The sequence below is a fragment of the Lithobates pipiens genome, unplaced genomic scaffold (genome assembly GCF_037356315.1).
Source record: "Lithobates pipiens isolate NorthernLeopardFrog02 unplaced genomic scaffold, aLitPip1_a1.2 Scaffold_3, whole genome shotgun sequence".
NCBI classification, from domain to species: Eukaryota; Metazoa; Chordata; class Amphibia; order Anura; family Ranidae; genus Lithobates; species Lithobates pipiens.
Window position 1 is genome coordinate 102,037,772 of NW_027507790.1, and position 24,001 is coordinate 102,061,772.

Sequence of the window (24,001 nt, forward strand, 5' to 3'; positions counted from 1 at the left end):
CCCCTGTTTGAGGACCCTGACTTGGTTGTCAGGTTACAGGCATAATCACGTCACGACTTAATCATGTGGGACCAGTTTATTGGGTGATTGGAATGGCATCTTCATGTTTATTCCACGACCATGATCAGTTGGTTTTCGGCCATCTTGCATCATGAGTGGTTTGCCTACGAAAGTTCGTCTGCTCAAGTTTACGCATACTTTGGCACTTTTTCGTTATTTGTCAATACTGCCAATTAGTTACATGAGGGCCTTTGTCATGTCCTTTGTGTGTAGGTTGACATGGCTAGGTCTGACATACAAGTTTCACTTCCTTGGAGAGTTCATCAGTGTGATTCACCTCAGCGCAGGCAGTGCTGAGCTGTTGGGCAAACCGGTCATACTCTGTAGGCTTATACCAAGGGTTGGAAGATTTTCTCGGGTCCACGACTCTGGCTTTCTATGCATATTGCCATAGCGTATTGGCTGTATCCGCCAACACTATCAGGCGTCCAGCACTCAAGACCTCTGCAAACTCCTGACAGTTAGTCCATTTTTGCAGGTCACCCTCTCAAACTTCTCTATACAAAGAATAGACAGAGAGGTCAGGGGTTTGTGGGAATGTTACAAAGCTACTTAACTGGTGTCTGTTTTGAAGTGGTCGATCTTCTCTGCAATTATTGTGCAGGAGCTCCTAGGGTCAGCCCTTGCTTTCTTTTCCCCCACGTATACTCTCACTACAAGCAGTTCCTTCTCATGTCTGTGTTTTCTCTGTAATTAGGCTTAATCCAAATAATTTATGGGACATTGTTTGGGATCTGGGCAGTTTTGCGGGTTCCAAACAGGGGTCCATTCTTTTCTTCAATTCATAGGACACTGGAATTCCTCCTGTTATAGCTGATACATACCGCATACGTATGCCGAAGCCATCCGGATGTGCGCTACTTTACTAGATGGTTTGTTACCTACCCTTCATCAGGCTTTCTCATCACATCTACTTTTGTGTCCTTTTTTTGCCCTCTTTTAGGCGTACTGACCAGCTAGGCCAAGGAACACTGAAGGTCTTGGTAGTTAGGTTAGGGTACCACATTTCCAAGTGAAGACTCTGACTACAAACGTTATATATATATATATATATATATATATATATATATATATATATATATATATATATATACAATATATACATAAACATGGCATGGGGACATGTTTACAGTCATGGGGTGGTCTGATCGAGGCAAAAGGAAGTCAATAATCTTCCTTCTTGCCCCTTAGTTCTACAAGGATTTTTTCTTCTCTCCCCAGTCTTCACCTCTGAGCTGGAGAATCTGGGGGAGTGTATTCTGCAGAAGTCACCAGTGAAGTTCCGAGATCGCACCTTCATAAACTGCCCGTTTCTGTTTATGTCAATGACAGATTCTTTGTGTGCGGAGATGATCAGCGGAGAACATGTTCATCTGTGTTGTTCATAAACTGATAATGATCTGAAATGAGCTGTGATCATCAGGATTGCAGCTCATCTCCGTTTCTTAAATTTCATAAATGGACATCTCAGTCTGGTAAAACATTTACTGCAGAACAGGAAGTGGGAGGAAATCTCAGAGCCCCAGATTGCAGTAAAAAGCAAAATTTTAATCTTTCCCTGCTTAAGTATATACTATATATTAACTGACTTTCTATTGATAACTTTTCTGTGTTTTTTTTTTTTTTTAGGCAATGGAGAAGGTTTTGATGATGTTATCATTCAAGGGGACATTGAGGAACTAAAATTTGTGGCATTTTATACAAAGTAAGAATTGTGTGAATATAGAAATACTGCACCCTTCAAATACAAAAAAATGTATTTACTTATTTATTATGGTACACTCTGCTTTGAAAGTTGTGTACGTAATACCACTTTGGTGGGTGAAAAACTTTCCTTCTAATGCAAAGGAATCCATTACATTTTAAAAGTAAAGGCTTTTATTTTGTGACATAACTGTTAATTACCGGCATAGCCAAATGGCTATTTAAAAAGCCCATGACAGACAGGGGAATTTACCATTCTGTGACTTTAATAGGAACAGATGCAATAATGCCACAAAGACCCAGAGAAAAACTAAGGTAGTTCATGATTAGAAGGCATAATTATTATACTAAAGATTAGAACTTTGTCATAAAAACATGGTTACTTTAATATGAAGTTAAAGTATACACCCTTTCAACTGTTGAGGCTGGATCTGTACATAATGGACAGTAATGTAACAGTTATTTCAGACACTGTCTGCAAGACAAAAAGACGCGCAAAGGGAACATTGCAGAGAATGTAAAAACATTTTTTGAGGTTTTGTCTCTCCCCACAGTTTTCAGTTTTCTTGCCCGAATGCTTTTTAAATTCAGATATGCTCCTTATATTTTTTTTTTTTGCCAAGTCAGCACTTTACAACATAAGGGCAGACAGTACAATACAATGCAATACAGTAGGTATCAGTTGGCCCTGCTTATTAGAGCTCACAATTTAAGCTATGATGACATGCAGGAGCAGAGAATTACCTACAAAATGATCAGTAGATCTATATCTAGGCATTTGAATTTATATATAAATTGCTACTTTTCCTGCAAAAGTTAAGCACCACTTCTCCTGCCTCTTTCTAATCTGTATCAGTCTATAATAGGGAGACTCGGGAGTCAAAGCAAACTTGACTTTTACAATAAAAGTTGCGATTTTCAAAAAAGTTATTTTATTTCTGAGTCTATCAATCCCTTTCAGTTTTAGTAGCAATTTATAAAACCCAACGTCTCTTAACCTGCTAGATTTCTGCCAGTGTCTATGGGTGCTTTTATATGCAAGTATTTATTTGAAGTTTCAATGCACTGCCTGACTTAATTATTTGTCATGTTGATCTAGTTGATGTGTAAATTAACAGGATATACATATACGAAAAAAATCTGGCTGCTTAAAAAAATGTACAAGCAGCCAGATTCTTTCCAACACCCAAAACCAAATATTATAGTAGGTCTTTACTGGTACAGTCATTACACTTATGGTGCTATCTAGGTGGGAGCCCATGTCTTTATGAAGCTTATTACCAATATATAGTATCTCACATAAGTGAGTACACCCCTCACATTTTTATAAATATTTTATTATATCTATTCATGTCACAACACTGAAGAAATGACACTTTGCTACAATGTAAAGTAGTGAGTGTACAGTAGACATGTGCATTAGTTTTCATCCTAATACATTTTCGTCTGAATTTCAGGTATTTTCTTTATCATTTTAATAAACGATAATGAAAGTGCAGAATCCGAAAAATGAAAGATCCGGCATAAAAAAAATGCTTTATTTTTGTTTTCGTTGTGGCAACAGTTCGATATAGATAGGAGATTAGACATGACGCTGACAATAACAATCTGTGTCTATCGAACCTGTAGTCGAATGTGCCTAACCTTAACTCTATTAGTCCAGGATTATTCTACATAGAGAGAAAAGATTCGACATAGAGGGAAAAGATCGCTGCTGGAATTGGGTGGGGGAAGTAAAATAAAAATAATGATGATGATGAATGTTATTGGCTGATTGTAACCAAAGAGGAGGAGCAGTAAAATAGCTAGAACTAAGTACACTCGTACAGCCAACTTACTTTCACTTACGATTGCTAGCAGAGAGAGACACACACACTGAATCATTTCAGGAGACAGTCAATGTTATCTGGTCCGTTTGTCAGAGAACCTGAATTATATCTAAGAAGATTCGACGGAGCAGCTAAACTATACAGAGTCATACAGTTTAGCTGCTCTGTCAAATCTTTTTTGCACAGTCGACAGACACCATAAGCCTAAGATTCAACCTTAATTAATTTGGATTTTCAGACAAATGCAATTTTTAACAAAAAACAAAATAAATAAAAGCGAATTTTGGGAGTAACTAAATAAATGTATTTTTTGGATGAAAGCGAAACTCCAAAACAAAATATTTCAGTGTGCACATGTCTAGTGTACAGCTTGTATAACAGTGTAAATTTTCTGTCGCCTCAAAATAACTCAACACACAGCCATTAATGTCTAAACCACTGACAACAAAAGTGAGTACACCCCTAAGTGAAAATGTCCAAATTGGCCCAATCAGCCGTTTTCCCTCCCCATTGTCATGTGACTCATTAGTGTTACAAGGTCTAAGGTGTGCATGGGGAGCAGGTGTGTTAAATTTGGTGTTATCGCTCTCACTCTCTCATACTGGTCACTGGAAGTACAAAATTGAACGTCATAGCAAAGAACTCTCTGAGGATCGGAAAAAAAGATTTTTTGCTCTACATAAAGATGGCCTAAGCTATAAGAAGATTGCCAAGACCCTGAAACTGAGGTGCAGCACAGTGGCCAAGACCATACAGTGGATTAACAGGACAGGTTCCACTTAGAACAAGCCTCAACATGGTCGACCAAAGAAGTTGAGTGCACTTGCTCAGTGTCATATCCAGAGGTTGTCTTTGGGAAATAGACATAGGAGTGCTGCCAGCATTGCTGCAGAGGTTGAAGGGGTAGGGTGGTCAGCCTGTCAGTGCTCAGACCAGTAACTGCATTAAATTGGTCTGCATGGCTGTTATCCCTGAAGGAAGAATCTTCTAAAGAAAGGCAGCAAACAGTTTTGCTGAAGACAAGCAGACTAAGGACATGGACTACTAGATGTCATGTGGTCTGATGAGACTAAGAGAAACTTATTTGGTTCAGATGGTGTCAAGCGTATGTGGCAGCAACCAGATGGGGAGTACAAAAACAAGGGTGTCTTGCCTACAGTCAAGCATAGTGGTGGGAGTGTGACTCCATGAGTGCTGCCGGCACTGGGGGGCTACAGTTCATTGAGGGAACCATGAATTCCAACATGTACTGTGACATACTGAGGCCTAGCATGATCCCCCCTTTTGGCGACTGGGCCACAGGGGAGAATTGCAACATGAGCACGACCCCAAACATGCCTCCAAGATGACCACTGCCTTGCTAAAGAAGCTCAGGGTAAAGGTGATGGACTGGCCAAGCATGTCTCCAGACCTAAACCCTATTAAGCATCTGTGGGGCATCCTCAAATGGAAGGTGGAGGAGCACAAGGTCTCTAACAGGGTTAAGGCAGTGCTGGAAAATAATGGTGGCTGACACTTTAGGACCAATTTGGACATTTTCACTTAGGGTGTACTCGCTTTTGTCACCAGCAGTTTGGACATTAATGGCTGTGTGAGTTATTTTGAGGGGACAGCAAATTTACACTGTTATACAAGCTGTACACTCACTACTTTACATTGTAGCAAAGTGTAATTTCTTCAGTGTTGTCAGATGAAAATATATAATAAAATATTTGCAAAATGCGAGGGGTGTACTTACTTTTGTGAGATACTGTATCTGAAGAAGATTTGAATTTGATGGAGGATATCTTATGGATCTTGGATGAATATATGATGGTTTTGATGTTAAAAGGACCAGTCTCAGTTGTGCTTTGCCTGCATTAGCTGGTTTTATAAACTTCCTGAATGGGTCAAGTAAGTTATGAGTTGCAACTGGAAAAAAAAGGTGCAGCACTTAAAGATACAGTTCTCAAGGTGATGAATACTCAAAACAGTCTTTTAGAGATGGGAAAGAGGGAGAGCCACCACGGTCATCCAAACACACTGCCTCTTACCCTCCTCTGTGACCCTTGTTACAGGGGTCAAATCAGCCAGAGATTTAAGTGATATCCTTAATCACAGCACACCACATTCAATCAAGCAAGGTAAGATGAACATAGGTAACCAGGTCTACACAAGCCCTTCCCATTATTCAGAGCAGCGTTATAACACCAGCGTACATCCCAAGGAAACATAAAAGGACAAGCCTCATGGCACAGTTATCTTAATCACAATTTATTGTAGATAATAGGAAATGCACTCACATTTTAGTAGATTAATAATTGCTTTAGTTATGTTCTCATAACATGTTAACCTCCAACAAGACGGCCTACACAGGCTCCACGTCTGGTCACAAACTCTTCCCAATGCATTTTGTCATGAACTGACATCATCAAGGGCATGGCCAGATGTGCATAGAGGAGCATTATATAGGCGGGACAGCTAACTAGCGGCAGAAACGGTTTGCATTCCAGCCGGCAGGAAGTAATTCACAATGATACCTACAGAGTATCAGCTCTGGCCTAGGCCTGGTATAGATGACGTCCTCCTCCCATCTGGCCATGAACAAGTTGGCCGTGCTTGGTGCAGATTTGGCACCCATGGCTGCTCCTCTGTTTTGCAAATAATAAGAACCCCCAAACCAAAAATAATTATGCGTCATCGCAAAATCAAGTAATGACAAAATTAACTTCCGTTGATCATCTACCACATCATCCCTTCCAAGAAAATGTTCAAAAGCCTCACAACCATGCGTATGTGAGATGATATTGTAGTGGGACGCCACATCCGCAGTTGCAAAGATATAGCTATCCCTCCACTCAATACCCTGAAGTTGACATGCATGGAATCTCGTAAAAACTAGGAGGTTTTAGCCACTAATGGCTGCAAAAAATGGTCTATGTACTTAACCATGTGGAAGTATCAATGCCACTAATGATCGGCCTTTCAGGGCGGTGTACTGGATCCTTGTGTACTTTGGGGAGGTAGTACATCACCGGTACCCTAGGGGTCACCGGGACCAAAAAGAGCTTCTCTTTTTTGGTAAGAATGTTCCATTGAAATCCCCTTTCCACAAAGCAAACAAGGTCCTTTTTGTAATTAACTGTAGAATTTCCTGTGAGGGGAACATAACTAGCCCTATCTGAAAGGAGGTGCAACATCTCCAAATGATATGCTTCCGAATCCAATATAACTATGCCTACTCCTTTGTCTGCAGGATGCACTACTATGTCCTCATGGCTTTTCAACAACTCAAGACCCCTTTTAAATGCAAGGGCACCCCTACTTCTCTTGAGCTGCAACTGCTCAAGGTCTTTACTGACCAAATCTCTAAAGACAGAAATAGAGGGTGCCAGATGCCCAGGGGGGTTGAAAACAGAAGCAATAGCTAAAGAGGTATTCTTAATCCCTGAGGGGCCACTCTTTTTCAACCTAAAAGGATTGGTTACTAGATATCTCTTAATATTAATTAATAACGAATTTCTGAATATCATTAAAAGTCTTAAACTTGTTCAATGCATGTGGCAGAACAAACTTGAGACCATGATTTAAACATGTTTTTCGTCCTTGAAAATGACTGCTGAACTTAAATTAAAGAGGCCGGAGCCCCTCAAACCTGCCTTCTTTTTTGAGCGGTCCCACCTCCCCCCTCTGGAGCCTCATTTTGATATTTTTACGTTTTGGGGCCCCCTGTAAAAAAAAAAAAAATTGTTATGTTGAGAGCCTCAATTGGAACCACCCTTGATGGAATTTTGATGTGCCAGGGGGTAATCACGTACAGGCCAATACGTGCCCTCATTCTGATAACCAGGTGCAGGTGGAGGTGCGCAAGGTCTCTAAAATCTACCAGCTACATGATGTCGTCATGGAGGGGTGGAAGAGTACTCCAGTGGCAACTCCAGTGGCAACCTGTGAAGTTCTGGTGAACTCCATGCCCAAGAGGGTTAAGGCGGTGCTGGAAAATAATGGTGGCCACACAAAATATTGACACTTTGGGCCCAATTTGGACATTTTCACTTAGGGGTGTATTCACTTTTGTTGCCAGCAGTTTAGCCATTAATGGCTGTGTGAGTTATTCTAAGGTTACAGCAAATTTACACTGTTATACAAGATGTACACTCACTACTTTACATTGTAGCAAAGTGTAATTTCTTCACTGTTGTCAGATGAAAATATATTATTAAATATAAATATAAATATATAATTATAAAAAGAAGATTTAATCTGGTGGAGGATATCTTATGGATCTTGGATGAATATATGAGGGTTTTGATGTGAAAGAGACCAGCCTCAGTTGTGCTTTCCCTGCATTAGCTGGTCTTTAAACTTTTTGAACGGGTCAAGTAAGTTATGAGTTGCAACTCCCTTGGGAGGATACTAATTACATGATACAGGAATAACCAAGCTTTTTCTCTGCACCCCATGGGGTATGCTACTACCCCTTGCTGGTCCTCTGTTAATTTTCCAAATTTGGACTTCTCACCCCAATATCTGAGAGCACTGGGTCCTGAGGAAGCTGTCAAGCAAAACATGTCAGCCTCTAACCACTCGGTCAAATTTCTCTTCTGGGGTTCATAAATTGAACGAGTATTACAACAATGTCATGCTGGTCCCTCATACTGGGTGGGGCCATTCGATTTTTTTTTTATCTTTTATGAAATAAAAGTGATTTTTAATGTATTACATTTTATATAACTTTTTTCAAGTGTCTGTCCCATCTGTACCAGTAAAGTTATACTATAAAATTCGGTTTTGGTCGTGGAAGCGTACATTAACAGGTTTACTTGATAAGTCACAAGTACTCCGAGGCATGCATCTGACTCGCACTCACTTATGTCAAACACATGTATAAAGATGTGCGTTATTTTACTATTTAGGCGATCCAAAAGGAGCTTGTATCCCAATAGTCAGATGACATCCATCGTAGATCAATTGAGGTAATATTTAGGAGCACTTACCTGAGGCTCCTGGGTAAAAAAAAACTACTTTCTCTGGTTTCTTATTGGACTGGACAATAGAGTTAATAGCCTGGTTCAATAATATGCACAATCAATATTATTTGATATAATTGTTGTTAATGCATTTTTCTCAGAACAAATACCTTTTTAAAGTTTTATCTACATTTGCCTTTGAACCTACAAGCATTATAGATACACTCCCTTATCATCTGTTGTGATATATATATGATAGTACAAGCTTACTTCTGGTACCTGAACTTTGTGTGCCTGCTACAGTGTTTGAACCATAAAATTTGCTTTCATCAAAAAACTGTAGGTTTAAATGTCTTATCATAATTATGGAGACTCTAAAGTAAGAGGTAATTCTATTTGTTGTAAAATTGATGTGTGCCAACATTTTATCTGAAAATAAGATAAGATTTGACCACATCAATAAGCAATAAAATGCACAACACCAAGCAAAGCAGCAGATTTAGAAAATACATTTGCCATGCTGTCGGAGCAAAAAACAACATACATTATATATATATAGTTTGTTATTGTAAGCCTGTTCAGAGACCGCAACATATAAAATGAAATATGGGGCTGCGGCTACATTGTGTACACTTGCGCATTGTGAAACCTGTGGCACTATGAATTTGTGGTTTTACACCGTATGTGGTTTTGTTCCTACATGATATAAACTTGTAAAATCTTTAATCCTGTTCAGATACAACCAAACATATTTAAAAAAAATCATAAATTATTTTAGGCACACCAATGTTTAGCTGGCCTGCATTAGGGTGCTGGTGCATTCACTTCTTAGCAAAACACATTTTAATAAATCGAGCCTATGCTCCCATATCTGTGTGTCTGAGGATCAAATTCCTGCTCAGTGGAGTTGCAAGGTGGTTTTGCTGATCTTTCCTCCTTAAACCATTACAAACTTTCCTCCGAAATCATTGTCATAAAATAAAGCCACTGGAGGGAACATTTACACATTTGAAAATGCAATATAAAATACAAATTATCTGGATTTCTGGCACAAATAGCAAGTATTTTTTGTACTTGCTGTGTCACAAAGAGACAAAATATGGAAAATGTGTATATATTGAAGAGATATATATATAATACGTTTATTTTTATTTCACCCAGATACACACTTTGGGGAGCATAGCAACCTTTTTGTCACCTTTCAGTCTCACTGGCTCAGTAATCCCTTTTGAAGATACAACGTAAAAACTTTAAACAGGTTACAGGTTAATTCCAATTTAATTGTGGAATGTTGTGCATTTCTTAGAAAGGAAATAATTCTCTAAGATTACTAATCTACTAGATTTTCCTTCAGGCAGTAGCTCTTTTGTCCAGTATTTCAATAATGACTCTTCAGTTGGGATCTTCCTTTATTCTACATGGTATCTCTACACTTATACTTTCAGAGATCCTATAACATGAAGGTGACATAATAACATTTTATACAGCAGTTAATTAATACTTTCATTTATGCATGCAATATATGTAATTGCTATATTTTATAGACTACAATAGGAACATATAACTGAAACTGGAGATGGCCATACAGAGGAAGTATTGGTAGTTTATGCACAGAGAATGTGAAAGATTGGTCACGTCAACAGTGCGTAGGATCTGTCATACAAAAGTGATGCATGCGCCGTGTAAAGTCCTAGTCCTTATTTGTTCACAGTTCTACACCTAAATACATAAAGGGGTGTTTTAAAAAGGATACATGGTAAGTGGAAATGTTTCCCATAGCACCCAATCATATTTTACCTTTTTAACCTAAACTTGACATGGCTTCTGTGAAGGCCATTTGAGACTGCTGCTTCTAAATGTACATGCAATGATATAATCTACATATAAGACACCATATAGAAAGGTTAACTGTTTATCAGACAAAATAATGGTAACAAAAGAAAAATGTGCCGTAGTCTATAAAATAAAGTAATTGCATTGGGATAATTTTTGTACCTCCTACATATGAAGCAGTATTTGCCTGTTTTTTATTTGTTTATAAGATTTACCTGAAGAATGATCAAATGGCGCAAAATTCTCTCCTGTCTATGTGTTTTTTCATCTATTTATATATAACCTTAGATAATAAAAAAACAGGAAAGTTAAGTGGAGGGGTTTGCTGCTTGGTAAATAGAATAAGACACCACTTTTTGAAGGTAAGGATGAGGATTTTTTTCAACTAAAATGTACAATAATTTAAAATAAGAATCATGACATTTTTTGTTGGTTAGTTATTTAAAATAAAAAGTTTACAAGTATTAAAAAATCTCTACATCAATTTAAATACGGTAACTAACCAGAAAAGCAAAAATGGCACAAAGGTAAACTTAAAAAAAAAAAAAATAAGAATTCTAAATTTTGGACCAGAAAAGCCGTTTATTTGGTAAACTAAAATCTTTACGCATTAACTTTTTATAAACAACAGATATTTGATGCCAAAAAAATAATCCGGCTCAATTAAATTTGAACTACTTTTTTACTGACGGTGTTTTAAGAGGGGCTTTGCAACCAAATGAGCTTACCTGTGTCTCAATAACCCGCTTTTGATCCTTAACCACTTCAGCCCCGGAAGAATTTACCCCCTTCCTGACCAGAGCAATTTTTGTGATTCGGCACTGCGTCGCTTTAACTGACAATTGTGCGGTTGTGTGACATGGCTCCCAAACAAAATTGACATCCTTTTTTCCCCACAAATATAGCTTTCTTTTGGTGGTATTTGATCACCCCTGTGGTCTTTATTTTTTGCGCTATAAACAAAAAAAAATAGAAGGCAACAATTTTGAAAAAAAAAAAAACACATTATTTTAAAATTTTTGCTATAATAAATATCCCCCAAAAATATATATAAAAAAAGTTTTTCCTCAATTTAGGCCATTAGTGATTATTGATTGGTTTGCGCAAAAGTTATAGCGTTTACAAAATAGGGGATAGTTTTATGGCTTTTTTTGTTTAATAATTTTTATTTTTATTTTAAATGGCACGATCAGCAATTTTTATCATGACTGCGACATTATGGGGTCACATCGGACATTTTTGACACATTTTTGGGACCATTGTTTACTTTAGCATCTTCCGGTTCTTCCTCTGTGTGAGGCGATCGCTGGGACCCGCGACCCGTCTCACGGAGCTTCTCGCGGGCACGCGCACGCCCCCGCCGCCTCGTAAAGGGCAACGTACAGGTACGTGATTCTGCCTGTAGGTGCCCTTCTGCCGACGTATATCGGCGTGAGGCGGTCGGGAAGCGGTTAAAGATTAGAGCGTTTGAAAAATAGTAACAGAAGTCTACCATACACTAGTAGATGTAGGGAAGTAAAAATAATGGTAAGCAATCAATTGTGTGCATAGCATTTAACTACAGTGCCTTGAAAAAGTACTCATACCCCTTGAAATGTTCCACATTTTGTCATGTTACAACCAAAAACATAAATGTCTTTTATTGTGATTTTCTGTGCTAGACCAACATAAAGTGGCACATAATTGTGAAGCGGAAGGAAAATGATAAATGTTATTCAAAATTTTTACAAATAAATATGTGAAAAGTGTGGCGTGTATTTGTATTTAGCCCCCCTGAGTCAATACTTTGTACTTGCCACACTCTTTCAATTTTCGGATGACTGAACAGTGCTGCATGAGATTTTCAAACCTTGATCTTTTTTTATAACCTAACCCTGCTTTAAACTCCTCCAAAACTTTATCCCTAACCTGTCTGGTGTGTTCCTTGGCCTTCATGTTGCTATTTGTTGACTAAGGTTCTCTATTTTATTTAGGTGACTTCTAAAGGCAATTGATTCCACTTCCACTAGATTTTAGTTAGGGGTATCAGAGTAAAGGGGGCTGAATACAAATGCATGCCACTCTTTTCACATTTATTTGTAAAAAAAAAATCGAAAACCATTAATCATTTTCCTTCCACTTCATAATTATGTGTTACTTTGTCTTGGTTGATCACATAAAATCCCAATGAAATACATTTACGTTTTGATTGTAACTTGACAAAATGTGGAAAATGTCAAGGGGTGTGAATACTTTTTCAAGGCACTGTAAATACAACACAACTCTAGAACAGGTACATAGGGGTTGCAAGGGAATTTTCCCTTAGCTTAATAAATGTGGTGAAAATGAATTTACCAAATAATACCCAATCACATGCAAAGTAACAAAAAATAGGATTTTTAAAACAGCTTACCTGTAAATCCTTTTCTTTGATGTACATCAGGGGACACAGAGACATAGTAATAACTATGTGGGTTATATCGGTGTATCAGGTGCTGGACACTGGCATGCCCCTTAAGGCGTGAACTTCCCCCATATAACCCCTCCCATTACTTCTGCTGTTTCCCTCATCAGAACGGTGAGTGCTCAGTACAGCCTCCAGTGGTGACACATAGACATGACATGACAACACAATACATGGAAGGAGAGATTCCTGAGAAAATCTCCCCTACCTTTCCTCGCAGCAGGGTTTATCAGAGATAAAAAAACACAATCTTCGCCCTTCACAGTAGGCTCCGAGACCTTGAAAGGAAACCTTCAAGAACAGGGGAACACTCTGGTAATCCCGCAGTCCTGGACCTGCGAGAAGACCCTGCCAGTAAACTTTTATTGGCCTTACTACCAAAAAGTACTGGATCCCAGGGCCCAGCTTTAAAAGCATTTGCAAGCAAAACCTTGTGTCTTTGGATGACGAGGCCCGGGTACCATTCATTTAGTCCATTACGGAGACATCAGAATGGATCCGGTCAGGATGGCCGGCTCTCATCAAAGGATTATTACCTGTGGAGCTCAGTACACACATCCTTACTCGTGCCCAAAACTGAGGACTCCCAGTAAGGGGAGGAGTTATATGCGGGAAGTTCACGCCTTAAGGGACGTGCCAGTGTCCAGCACCTAATACCCCGATATGACCCACATAGTTATTACTATGGCTATGTGTCCTCTGATGTAAGAAAAGAAAAAATATTTTTGCAAGCAAATGATTGGATGATGGAGGTCAGCATATTTTCACTTCATTCACCAAGGTAAGGGAAAATTCCCAGGCAAAGTGAACAGCCTATTTGCCTTTAGCAAATCAACCCTACAGAGGGCTATTAAAAAAAAAAAAAAAAAACATGGAAAGAAAAATGGGAACACTATTCAGAGTTCTTGTTTATAGTGGCCTAATAGAATACCTGTTTCACATTTACAGTGTAACCTTATTATTTGCTGTGAGAAACTCTCATTTTTCCCTTTTGTTGTTCTTCTGTAGTATTAGTATTTCTCAACAATTGAGAGACAGACAGTTCAGACCGACAATAGTCCTAAAATCCTAAGGATTTAGGGCAGCTGACGGGGCAGTGCTTCATGGGGGTGGGTTTCAAAATTCACTAAAATCACCTTTGCAGCTGTAAACAGCTTTTTTTTGGGGGACCGCTTAAGTCCCGAATTACTTTCTTGGAGATCATGTCACAGTGTTTAGTTCCACTGCTCAAACACTAGGTTAATGTTTGACTAGTAAAAAGTTTGCAACCAAGCAAACTCCATTATTGGTACCAGTTCATGACTGGATTTGAGCATGAATCTGAATATTTAGTCCTAAATGATAAAAATGGCTTACCTAGATTTACAAGTTGTTTTGTATTTACCCCTTCTTATATAGCTTCACTGGGCCTACAGCTTGTATGTCAGGTGTCAGATGTAGCCTGAAGTCTGACAGTTCTTTCCATGTTAGCTGCCCAACTTCACACATTGTGTTCCAGCTCACTGGACACCTCCGGATAATGATATACATCTACAGTCATCTGCTCATCTATTTCTTTCCATTCCTAGGATTCACAATAGGTCACAGTGATGAAACTACAATCATGAAGAAAAAAAAACTTAAGATACATCCACTAAACATGGTCGTTTTGTATGTATTTCTTAATTTTCTAGGAATGATGAAGTCATTGCAGTAGCCAGTATGAATTATGATCCAATAGTTTCCAAAGTGGCTGAAGTCATGGCATCTGGAAAATCTATTCGCAAGCGTGATGTCGAGTAAGTAGTGACTAAACACATTGGAAGGGTTAAAGAGTTTCTCATTTATTGTGAAGTTAGATTATATGGCAATTATAGATTGAAATAATATATACTAAAGTTTGTCTTTAAAGTGGTTGTAAACCCCTTTGCCTATAATGAGGCTTATTCACCCTGCATGCAGCCGCTGATGTCAGCAACGCATGCACTCTGAAGGTCTGGCATACCATGCCAGATCTACAGAGCTTCTTGCTGGAACTGAATGCTCCTGCGCGCATTCATGGGAGTGACGTCATCGTGGCTTTGGCCGCTCACAGCGTCGGAGCCCACGAACCCCGCAAATCCCTTTACTACCAATTTAAAGAACACATTTTATTCTACCCCTTTTTCATCTTCTGCACCCTTTTCCTACTTGGAACAGCCCCTGCTGCCTTTATTTTTAAAATATTCTTTGTGTACATCATTTTTTTATTTTTTTTATTCCTTTAACAGTCTGGTAGCATGGCGTCACAGGCCCCCGTTTTTCTCTAATTCGTTTGAAGGTGGGCTGGTTTTGAATGCTGCAGTGAATGATGCCCATATTCCCTGCAGCATTCTCCTGTGAGGCCAGGGTGGTTTGATGACATACTTTAAAGGTATGGATCCTTCTTTCCCTTAGCTAACGGGGAGTGGGTTAAATGATGATGGGCATCAATCAGTCTAGAAGAGGACCAGTGCTGGATGACTAGAGGGGTGAGTATGTGAAGGACAGTGCCTTAGACAGGGTCAGTATCTTAACCCCTGTGGGGCCATGTCTTTTTTTTTTTCTCATTATTTAACGTGCAATTGGTCTTTAAGAACATTTTGGGGGAAAAGTACAGGAAAAAAGAAAGCAACAATTAATGAAGAGATGTTTCTTGTCTCAGTATCTACATCTCGGAATGTGAATTTTGTCTGGACTACAATCTTGTCCAATAGCTGGGGAAACAACCCAAGAATATGGTCAAGAAGTTACAGGAAAAGTTTTTTTTATAGATGTTTCTAGTTAATAGCAGTGGAATTTAGGACAATTTCTCATGTTCCCTCTTTGTTTTTATCTAGTGATTATTTATTTAAGTGAAAATACATGCCCCTACTCACTGCCATGAATAAATGTCATTCTGGTGTCTTAGAATTTCAGATAGCAGGAGGTCTATTTAGTACATTACATGTCTTTTTTGCTTTCACTCCCGTAGATAGTGGTAAAGTGAAGTTGCAAATTCACTATGCTTGATGGGTTCCATGTGTACTCTAAGAGGGCAAATATATTCCCAGATAGCAAGGATAACTTGCAAAAAATTTGTGGCAGTGTTGAACTGTAACTCTGCACATTTTCACTGACAAGTTGTACACCTGTAGAGCATTTGAAGCACAGGTTCTAGCTGAGACTTTTCCAATTTGTAGAAATTTGCGTGGCAAGTCTCTAGCAAGAGCAAAGTTGCAGTGGTGAGTCTACAGCAAGAGCACTGCAAGTCACAGTGACCTCTGTGGTGGGATGGCTATTGCAGAACATAATTGAACCAAAACCTGCAGCAGACTTGCAGAATGTTTGCAAAGAACGTTGATCTGAAGTCATGTGGACTTGCTGCAATTGTGCAACAAACTTGTAAAGCCTGGCAAGTCTAGCAGTGGCTTAGCAAGTAATTTTCAAACTTGCTGTTTAATTTCTTGCTATCTGGGTATGAATGTAATGGGCACCAGGGAAACTCTCATTATTTTTTTTACACGTTTAAAAAAGTAACTTATGAAAAATCTTCTTTTATTGCTTCCTTCAACTAAAGGATTTTTATTCGTCATGGCAAGTATGTTCATTATTGCAACCATTTTATACCATTTGTTCTCCTATTTCTGTCATCACTATTAAAACATCCTTAATGCTTTATCTTAGGAAGTTTATCTGTAAACAACCTTTAGAGTTCCCTAAAAGGGAGCGCTAGGAAAATAAGATAATTTGAGATGCACTTGTAACAAGGGACCTAAGATTGGATTTTTGGGACCAGCTTCAGTTTCTGTGGATGCATCGTGTGATTTAAAAAGTTAAAGGATGGGATTTAAAATATGTCAGTTAGGTTTCCAATTAATCAATGTCAAGGTATACATGAGAGAGTAATACATTCAACTGGACTTGTTCTGTAACATTGAAGAGTTGAAGATGTTTGGCTACTCATTGAAGTAGCTTCCTAAGTTCTAATGCTTGTCAGGAACTTATCCCAGCATTTACAAGCTTATTTTTATTAGAACTAAAGAAGCTACCTGAGTAGTGAAACATCTTCAAAACAAGTCCACTTGAATGGGTTTAATTACTATTAGGAATTTAAATGATAAATAGCTCCTGTAAAAGTTGTACCACACAGTTGATTTATTTAAACAAAGCTCTTTCCCACCAAAAACTGCATTTTAATTTGGTTATTTGCTGAAGGTCGCCATAACAAAGCAAAACCAGATATGCTATGCTGTGATAACCAGGTTATGGTGATGTAGGCTTAAATCATGTCTCTAGGCAAAACCTTGTTTTTAAGTCTAAGATAGAGCGGTGAAGAGTTAGATCCTCTGTCAATTTTAAATGCTGTCTTGTGTTCCCATTGGGGACACTCACCACTACCTATGTACTAGTGACCATTGTCGCCAAGAAAGTAAGGGGAAATCCAACATTTTTGAGTTGTCCCCAAAACAAGAGATAAGGTGAAATCTTCCAAAGGGGACATCTGTTCTGGGTACAAATATCTAAGAATGGAGTTCCCTTCCGGTAGATTTCCTCCAACTTTCTATATAGACAACAAAAAGGAGTTTCAATCCTTTCCTACTCTATTCATAAAAAGGTTCTGGTTATACATACACTTTAAAGCTCCATGCACACTGTCTTAAAAAGCGCTGCTTCTACAGGAGTTTTGTGTTCTGCCTGTAGAAGCAGCTCAATCTTATCCTATGTGTCCATGCACTTTAGGATGATTACAGGCATATTTTGAGCTCAACGTTTAGAGGCAGGAAAAAAACCCTTCTGGTTCACGTTTCTGATTGGAGCTTACTGGCAAAAAAAAATACAAAACTCTCCTAAACTCATCTAAACTTTGTACAAAAAAACGCTCTATATGAGCGTTTTTTTTTTTTTTTTTTTTTACTGCCAAGCATTTGTTTAAGCTCAATGTGCATGGTGGAGCCTAAAAGAAGCAAAAAATAAATACAATAAAATTCAATTAAAATAAACCAGAGGAAAATATAGCGGAGACTTATAACAGAAGGTTATATATAAATGACAATGCTTTACTCAAAATTTTAAAAACAGACAGTTTATTCCTCCCTTGAAAGTGGTTCTAAAAGCAGAAGTTTTTTTATCCTAATGCATATGCATTAAAATAAAAAACCTTCTGTGTACAGCAGTCCCCCTAAGCCCTCCTAATACTTACCAGAGCCCCATCTTGATCCAGTGATGTTGCACAAGAGACTCAGCTGTCCGGGACTCTTTCCCTGATTGGCTGAGACACACAGTGGGCACCATTGACTCCTGCTGCTGTCAATCAAAGTCATTGAGCAAATGAGGAGAGAGAGGGGGCAGGGATGAGGCACAACTCTGTGTCTGAATGGACAGGAAGAAAAGAACGGCTGCACACCACAGGAACATTACAACAATTTTATTCCAAAAAATAGCAATACGTTTTTATCAATTTTTGGAATAAAATTGTTGGAACATTCCTGTGGTGTACAGACATTTTTTTTTCGTCCTATTGGTCATCGGTGGTGGGCCATGGTTTGTACCCAGCGCATTCAGACTGTAGTGACTGCTCGCCTGGAGCGACGTCTTCCTTGTTTGAATCTTCTGAATGGACACAAAGAGCAGAGGCTTGACTCGGACTTGGCAGGAGGGAAGGGCCAGGAGCGCCGGAGAGGAACAAGAGAAGAGGAGAATCTGGGCTGCTCTGTGCAAAACCACTGCACAAATCAGGTAAGTATGATATGTTTGTTTTAAAAAAATAAAAATAAATAAAACAATCACTTTAAGATAGTGGGTAGAGCCATGAAAATTATTTCTGTATGCCCCTGGACTGACTGTACATCCAGAACTAGTTAGTTGAAGCCCACCTAACCATAATCTATCTGATTCAATTTGTTTGTCACAAAGTTTTTTTCATGTGCTGCATTGATGATTGCCAAGACTGAAACAATTGCATGCAGTTTAGAAATATATTAGGCTGTATCTATGCTATAAACCAGTATTACTGAATGCATCCTTGTTTTTAGGATTGTAAGGGAAGTAATGTTCTGTTTTACGAAGGATTTACTGTGATCATCATTGCTTTTCATTTAGGGTCATGATGCAAAATAAGGGTACTACTACATTCAATTACTATGACATAATCAATAGAACAACAATTCTATTGATCATAAGATTACTAACTAAAGGTCATTAACAGATTTGTAAATGTCAAATTAGTTTATAGGCTCTTGGGTACATGGTCTAAACATGGTTGTAAATCTGAGAATGGACAGTAGTAGCATAAATGCGAGAAGATATTTGTAATAGGTTAACAATAGTTTCATAATGGCACAATATTAAAGTGATATTAAAGGCTTTCTCTTTTTGTTTTAAAATAACAAATATGTTATACTCACCTGCTCTATGCAGTGGTTTTCCTCCTCTGCTCGGGTTACTCACTGACACTCTTGGCCCCTCCCTCCTGCCAAGTGACCCTAGAGAAAGCAGCAGCAGCAGCTTGCAATGGGGGTACTCAAGCAGCCTCGTTCTGAGCTGCTGTTCTGCATGTCCAGAGCTGTGGCTTGGGCCTGCCCCTTTTCTCTCCTCATTAGCTGACTGGCTGTTATTGACAATGGCTCCTGCTGCTGTCTCAGACAATGAGGGGGTGCAATCCCCAGAGAACCGAGGCTTTTGTAGGGGCTCAGGTAAATATTAGGGGTGCTGCTGCCCAGAGAAAGTTTTTTACCGTTATGCATTGAATGCATGAAGGTAAAACAATCTTGGGCCTTTAGAATCACCTTAAAGTGGAGTTCCAGTAATTTATCTGTTTACCAAAAGTCAGCAGCTACAAAAAGTGTGACTATTAATAAACAGCCACTCTCTTGTCCCATGATCCAGCGATGCACTCACCTCAGCTGTTTTCACCCCGTGTTCTCCCTCGGCAGTGCTAGCATCTTTATTATGGGTAGCTGGCTGTGACAGCTTGTGGTTTTACAGCTAGATGCCCACTTTGCATGCACAAGCGGTGCTGCACTCTGTGACTGGTCCCGAAGTCTTCTAGGACCTATCATGGGTCCCAGAAGACTTTGGGTGGAAGGGGGGAAGGAGAACTTCTGCTTCCGATCACCTAAGGCAATCGGAAATGAAGTGGGAGTGGCTACTTGTCAAAATCGGGTACCCACTCCCTTCCTTCTCCCCAAAAGCTCCATTTCACAAACAGGAGCTGGGGAGAAGGCCTTAAATCAGAACTTCCTCTTTTGGGTGGAACTCTGCTTTAAGCTAGCAATACAGGGCTGCAATTTCAATGGATTCCTGCTGAACTGGAAACTGAACTGAACTGAAATTTGAGCAGTGGGTATCTCTGTTGGCACCATCCAACTGATCCGGATGTAAAATTCTACCAGGTGTAAAGTCTTGATGCAGTCACTGATTGGTTATTCCGGAAGCCATGGATGCTGCGGTTCTGAATACAATAGTTGACAGTACAGATTCCTTCATCCAGGCCAAAGGCCTGGTATGAATAGTAAGGGGAACCCCGAACCCAAAAAAAAAGCGTGGGGGTCCCCCCAAAATCCATACCAGGCCCTTCACGAAATTAAGGGGAACCCTGTGCCAAATAAAAAAAAAATGGCATAGGGGTCCCCCCAAAATCCATACCATATGCAACCTGGCAGGCCGCAGAAAAAGAGGGGGGAGGAGAGAGCGCCCCCCTCCTGAACCGTACCAGGCCACATGCCCTTAACATGGGTTTGGTGCTTTAGAGTAGCCCCCCAAAACACCTCGATCCCATGTTGATGGGGACAAGGGCCTCATCCCCACAACCCTTGCCCGGTGGTTGTGGGGGTATACGGGCGGGGGGGTTAACGCAATCTGGAAGCCACCTTTAACAAGGGGACCCCCAGATCCTGCCCCCCCCATGTGAATTGGTAACGGGTACATTGTACCCTACCATTTCACCCAAACAAAAGTGTCAGAAATAGTAAAAAAGACAGGAGACACTTTGGGACAAGTCCTTTACTAAAAACAAAAAAAATAAAAATGTCCCGTGATGTCCATTCATCTTTTATCACTCTGCCAAACGAACTGAAAAAAGAAAAAAATCACAACAGCTCCGCCTCCATGGTAGGCTCCCGTCGAGTGACGCTTCTTCTTGCTTTGACAGCTGTTATATAGCTGAGGGCGGGGCCACTCAATGACGCAAACGGATGACCCCGCCCCCTCTGATGCCTCTTCAGCTCTTATGCTGAATATTTTGAATATTATTGTAATGAATTACGCACACAAATAAATAATAATACATATATATATATATATATATATATATATATATATATATATATATATATATATATAATACATACATACACACACATATATCTGTCTATCTCATATTGGTAATTAGGGATGAGCACGATTTTCGAGTTCGAGACGAACATCGGGTGTTCACCGAATAGCGAACAATTTGGGGTGTTCGCGTAAAAATGCGAAAGCTGCGGAACACCCTTTAAAAGTCTATGGGAGAAATCAATAGTGATAATTTTAAAGGCTTATATGCATGGTATTGTCATAAAAAGTGTTTGGGGACCTGGGTCCTGCCCCAGGGGACATATATGAATGCAAAAAAAAGTTTTAAAAATGGCCGTTTTTTTTCGAGAGCAGTGATTTTAATAATGCTTAAAGTGAAACAATAAAAGTGAAATATTCCTATAATTTTGTACCTGGGGGTGTCTATAGTATCCCTGTAAAGTGGTGCATGTTTCCCGTGTTTAGAACAGTCCGAGAGCAAAATGAAATTTCTAAAGGAAAAAAAGTCATTTAAAAGTACTCGCAGCTATAATGAACTGTCGGTCCCGGCAATACACATAAAAGTCATGAAAAAAACAGCATGGGATTCCCCCACAGTCCATTACCAGATTTGAATATTAAGGGGAACCCCAAACCAAAATTTAAAAAAAATGGCGTGGGGGCCCCCTCAAAATCCATACCAGACCCAGAGGATTTTAAGGGGAACCCCGCACAAAATTTACAAAAAAAATGGCGCTGGGGTCCTCCCAAAAATCCATACCAGACCCTTATCTGAGCACGCAACCTGGCAGGCCACAGGAAAAAGAGGGGGGGACAAGAAAGCGCCCCCCCCTGAACCATACCAGGCCACATGCCCTCAACATGGGGAGGGTGCTTTGGAGTAGCCCCCAAAGCACCTTGTCCCTATGTTGATGGGGACAAGAGCCTCATCCCCACAACCCTTGCCCAGTGGTTGTAGGGGTCTGCGGGCGGGGGGCTTATCGGAATCTGGAAGCCTCCTTTAACAAGGGGACCCCCAGATCCCGACCCCCACGTGTGAAATGGTAATGGGGTACAAATGTAGCCCTACCATTTCACTAAAAAATAGGAAAAAAAGGTACAAAAGAATCTGGAAGCCCCCTTTAACAAGAGGACTCCCAGACCCCGACCAGCTGAAAAGGTAATGGGGTACAAATGTACCCCTACCATTTCACAAAAAAGTGTGAAAATGGTACAAATGACAGGACACAGCTTGGGACAAGTCCTTTATTAAAAAATAAAAGTCTTCTCCTCTCACTCCGCCGACGGTCCGAAAAAAGAAAAAGAAAAAAAAAACCCGACCTTGCCTCCATGGGAGGCACCCACCATAATGACCGTCCCCTCAGGTGACAGCTCTTTTATAACTGAGGGTGGGGCCATGCGGTGACATCGCCAGGTGACCCGCCCCCCTCTGACGTATGGGGACATCCTTATGGCTTTCCCATAGCGTCAGAGGGGGGAGCGGCCACCCATTTACGTAACCGGGTGGCACCACCCCATCTGACACTACGGGAAAGCCATAGGGATGTCCCCATGCATCAGAGGAGGTGGGGTCACCCGGCGACATCACCGTGTGGCCCCGCCCTCAGTTATAAAAGAGCTGTCATCTGAGAGGATGGTCATTACGCCGGGTGGCGGTTTTTAAAATTTTGGTCCGTCGGCAGAGCGAGAGAAGAAGACTTCGTGGAACAGTTTTATTTTTTAATTTTTTTAATAAAGGACTTGTCCCAAGCCACTTGCTGTCATTTGTACCTTTTTTTTCCTATTTTTTTGTGAAATGGTAGGGCTACATTTGTACCCCATTACCATTTCACACGTGGGGGTCGGGATCTGGGGGTCCCCTTGTTAAAGGGGGCTTCCAGATTCCGATAAGCCCCCCACCCGCAGACCCCCACAACCACCGGGCAAGGGTTGTGGGTATGAGGTCCTTCTCCCCATCAACATGGGGACAAGGTGCTTTGGGAAGCTACCCCAAAGCACCCTCCCCATGTTGAGGGCATGTGGCCTGCTACGGTTCAAGAGGGGGGATGCTCTCTCGTCCCCCCTCTTTTGCTGTGGCCTGCCAGGTTGCATGCTTGGATAAGGGTCTGGTATGGATTTTTGGGGGGACCCATGCCATTTTTTTTATTCTGGCACGGGGTTCCCCTTAATATCCATACCAGACCTGAAGTGCCTGGTAATGACTGTGGGGGAATCCCATGCCATTTTTTCCAATGACTTTTATGTGTATTGCCGGGACCCTACAATTCATTATAGCCGTGAGTACTTTTAAATTACTTTTTTTCCTTTAGAAATGTCATTTTGCTCTCGGACTGTTCTAAACACGGGAAACATCGCCCACTTTACAGACACACTATAGACACCCCCCATGTTCAAAACTTAACCACCTCAATACAGTGCACTTACACCCCCTTCCTGCCCAGACCAATTTTCAGTTTTCAGCGCTCTCGCAGTTTGAATGACAATTACTCAGTCATGCAACACTGTACCCATATGAAACTTGTGTCCTTTTTTTCACACAAATAGCGCTTTCCTTTGGTGGTATTTAATAACTAGTGTGTTTTTTATTTTTTGTGCTATAAATAAAAAAAGACCGTAACTTTTGTGCAAAAAATGCTTCTTTCTATGTTTTTGTCATAAAATTTTGCTAATTAGCAATTTTTCTTCATAAATTTTGGCCAAGTACCAAATACTGCTACATATCTTTGGTAAGCATAACCCAAATTAGTGTATATTATTTGGTCTTTTTGAAAGTTATAGAGTCTACAAACTATGGTGCCAATCACTGAAAATTTATCACATCTGATCAAGCCTTCAGTACATTAGGTGTATCTCATTTCTTGAGACACTAACAATCCAGGAAAGTACAACTACCCCCCAAATTACCCCTTTTT

The 24,001-nt window shown here is 39.9% G+C and overlaps 1 protein-coding gene across 8 annotated transcripts in view; it reads left to right on the top strand.

Annotated features, from left to right (window-relative positions):
- Positions 1 to 24,001, top strand: part of AIFM3 (AIF family member 3) — a 140,466-nt gene that overhangs the window by 109,557 nt on the left and 6,908 nt on the right. For 4 of the 8 annotated variants that reach the window (XM_077462116.1, XM_077462115.1, XM_077462118.1 and 1 more), the window contains 4 exons: positions 1,690 to 1,765; positions 8,489 to 8,548; positions 14,492 to 14,596; positions 16,375 to 16,395. In XM_077462116.1, coding sequence (XP_077318242.1) covers positions 1,690 to 1,765; positions 8,489 to 8,548; positions 14,492 to 14,596; positions 16,375 to 16,395 — 262 coding nt within the window. Of the gene's footprint in view, positions 1 to 1,689; positions 1,766 to 8,488; positions 8,549 to 14,491; positions 14,601 to 16,374; positions 16,396 to 24,001 lie in introns of those variants that run through there. The other 4 variants (XM_077462119.1, XM_077462121.1, XM_077462120.1 and 1 more) reach the window with 4 other exon arrangements.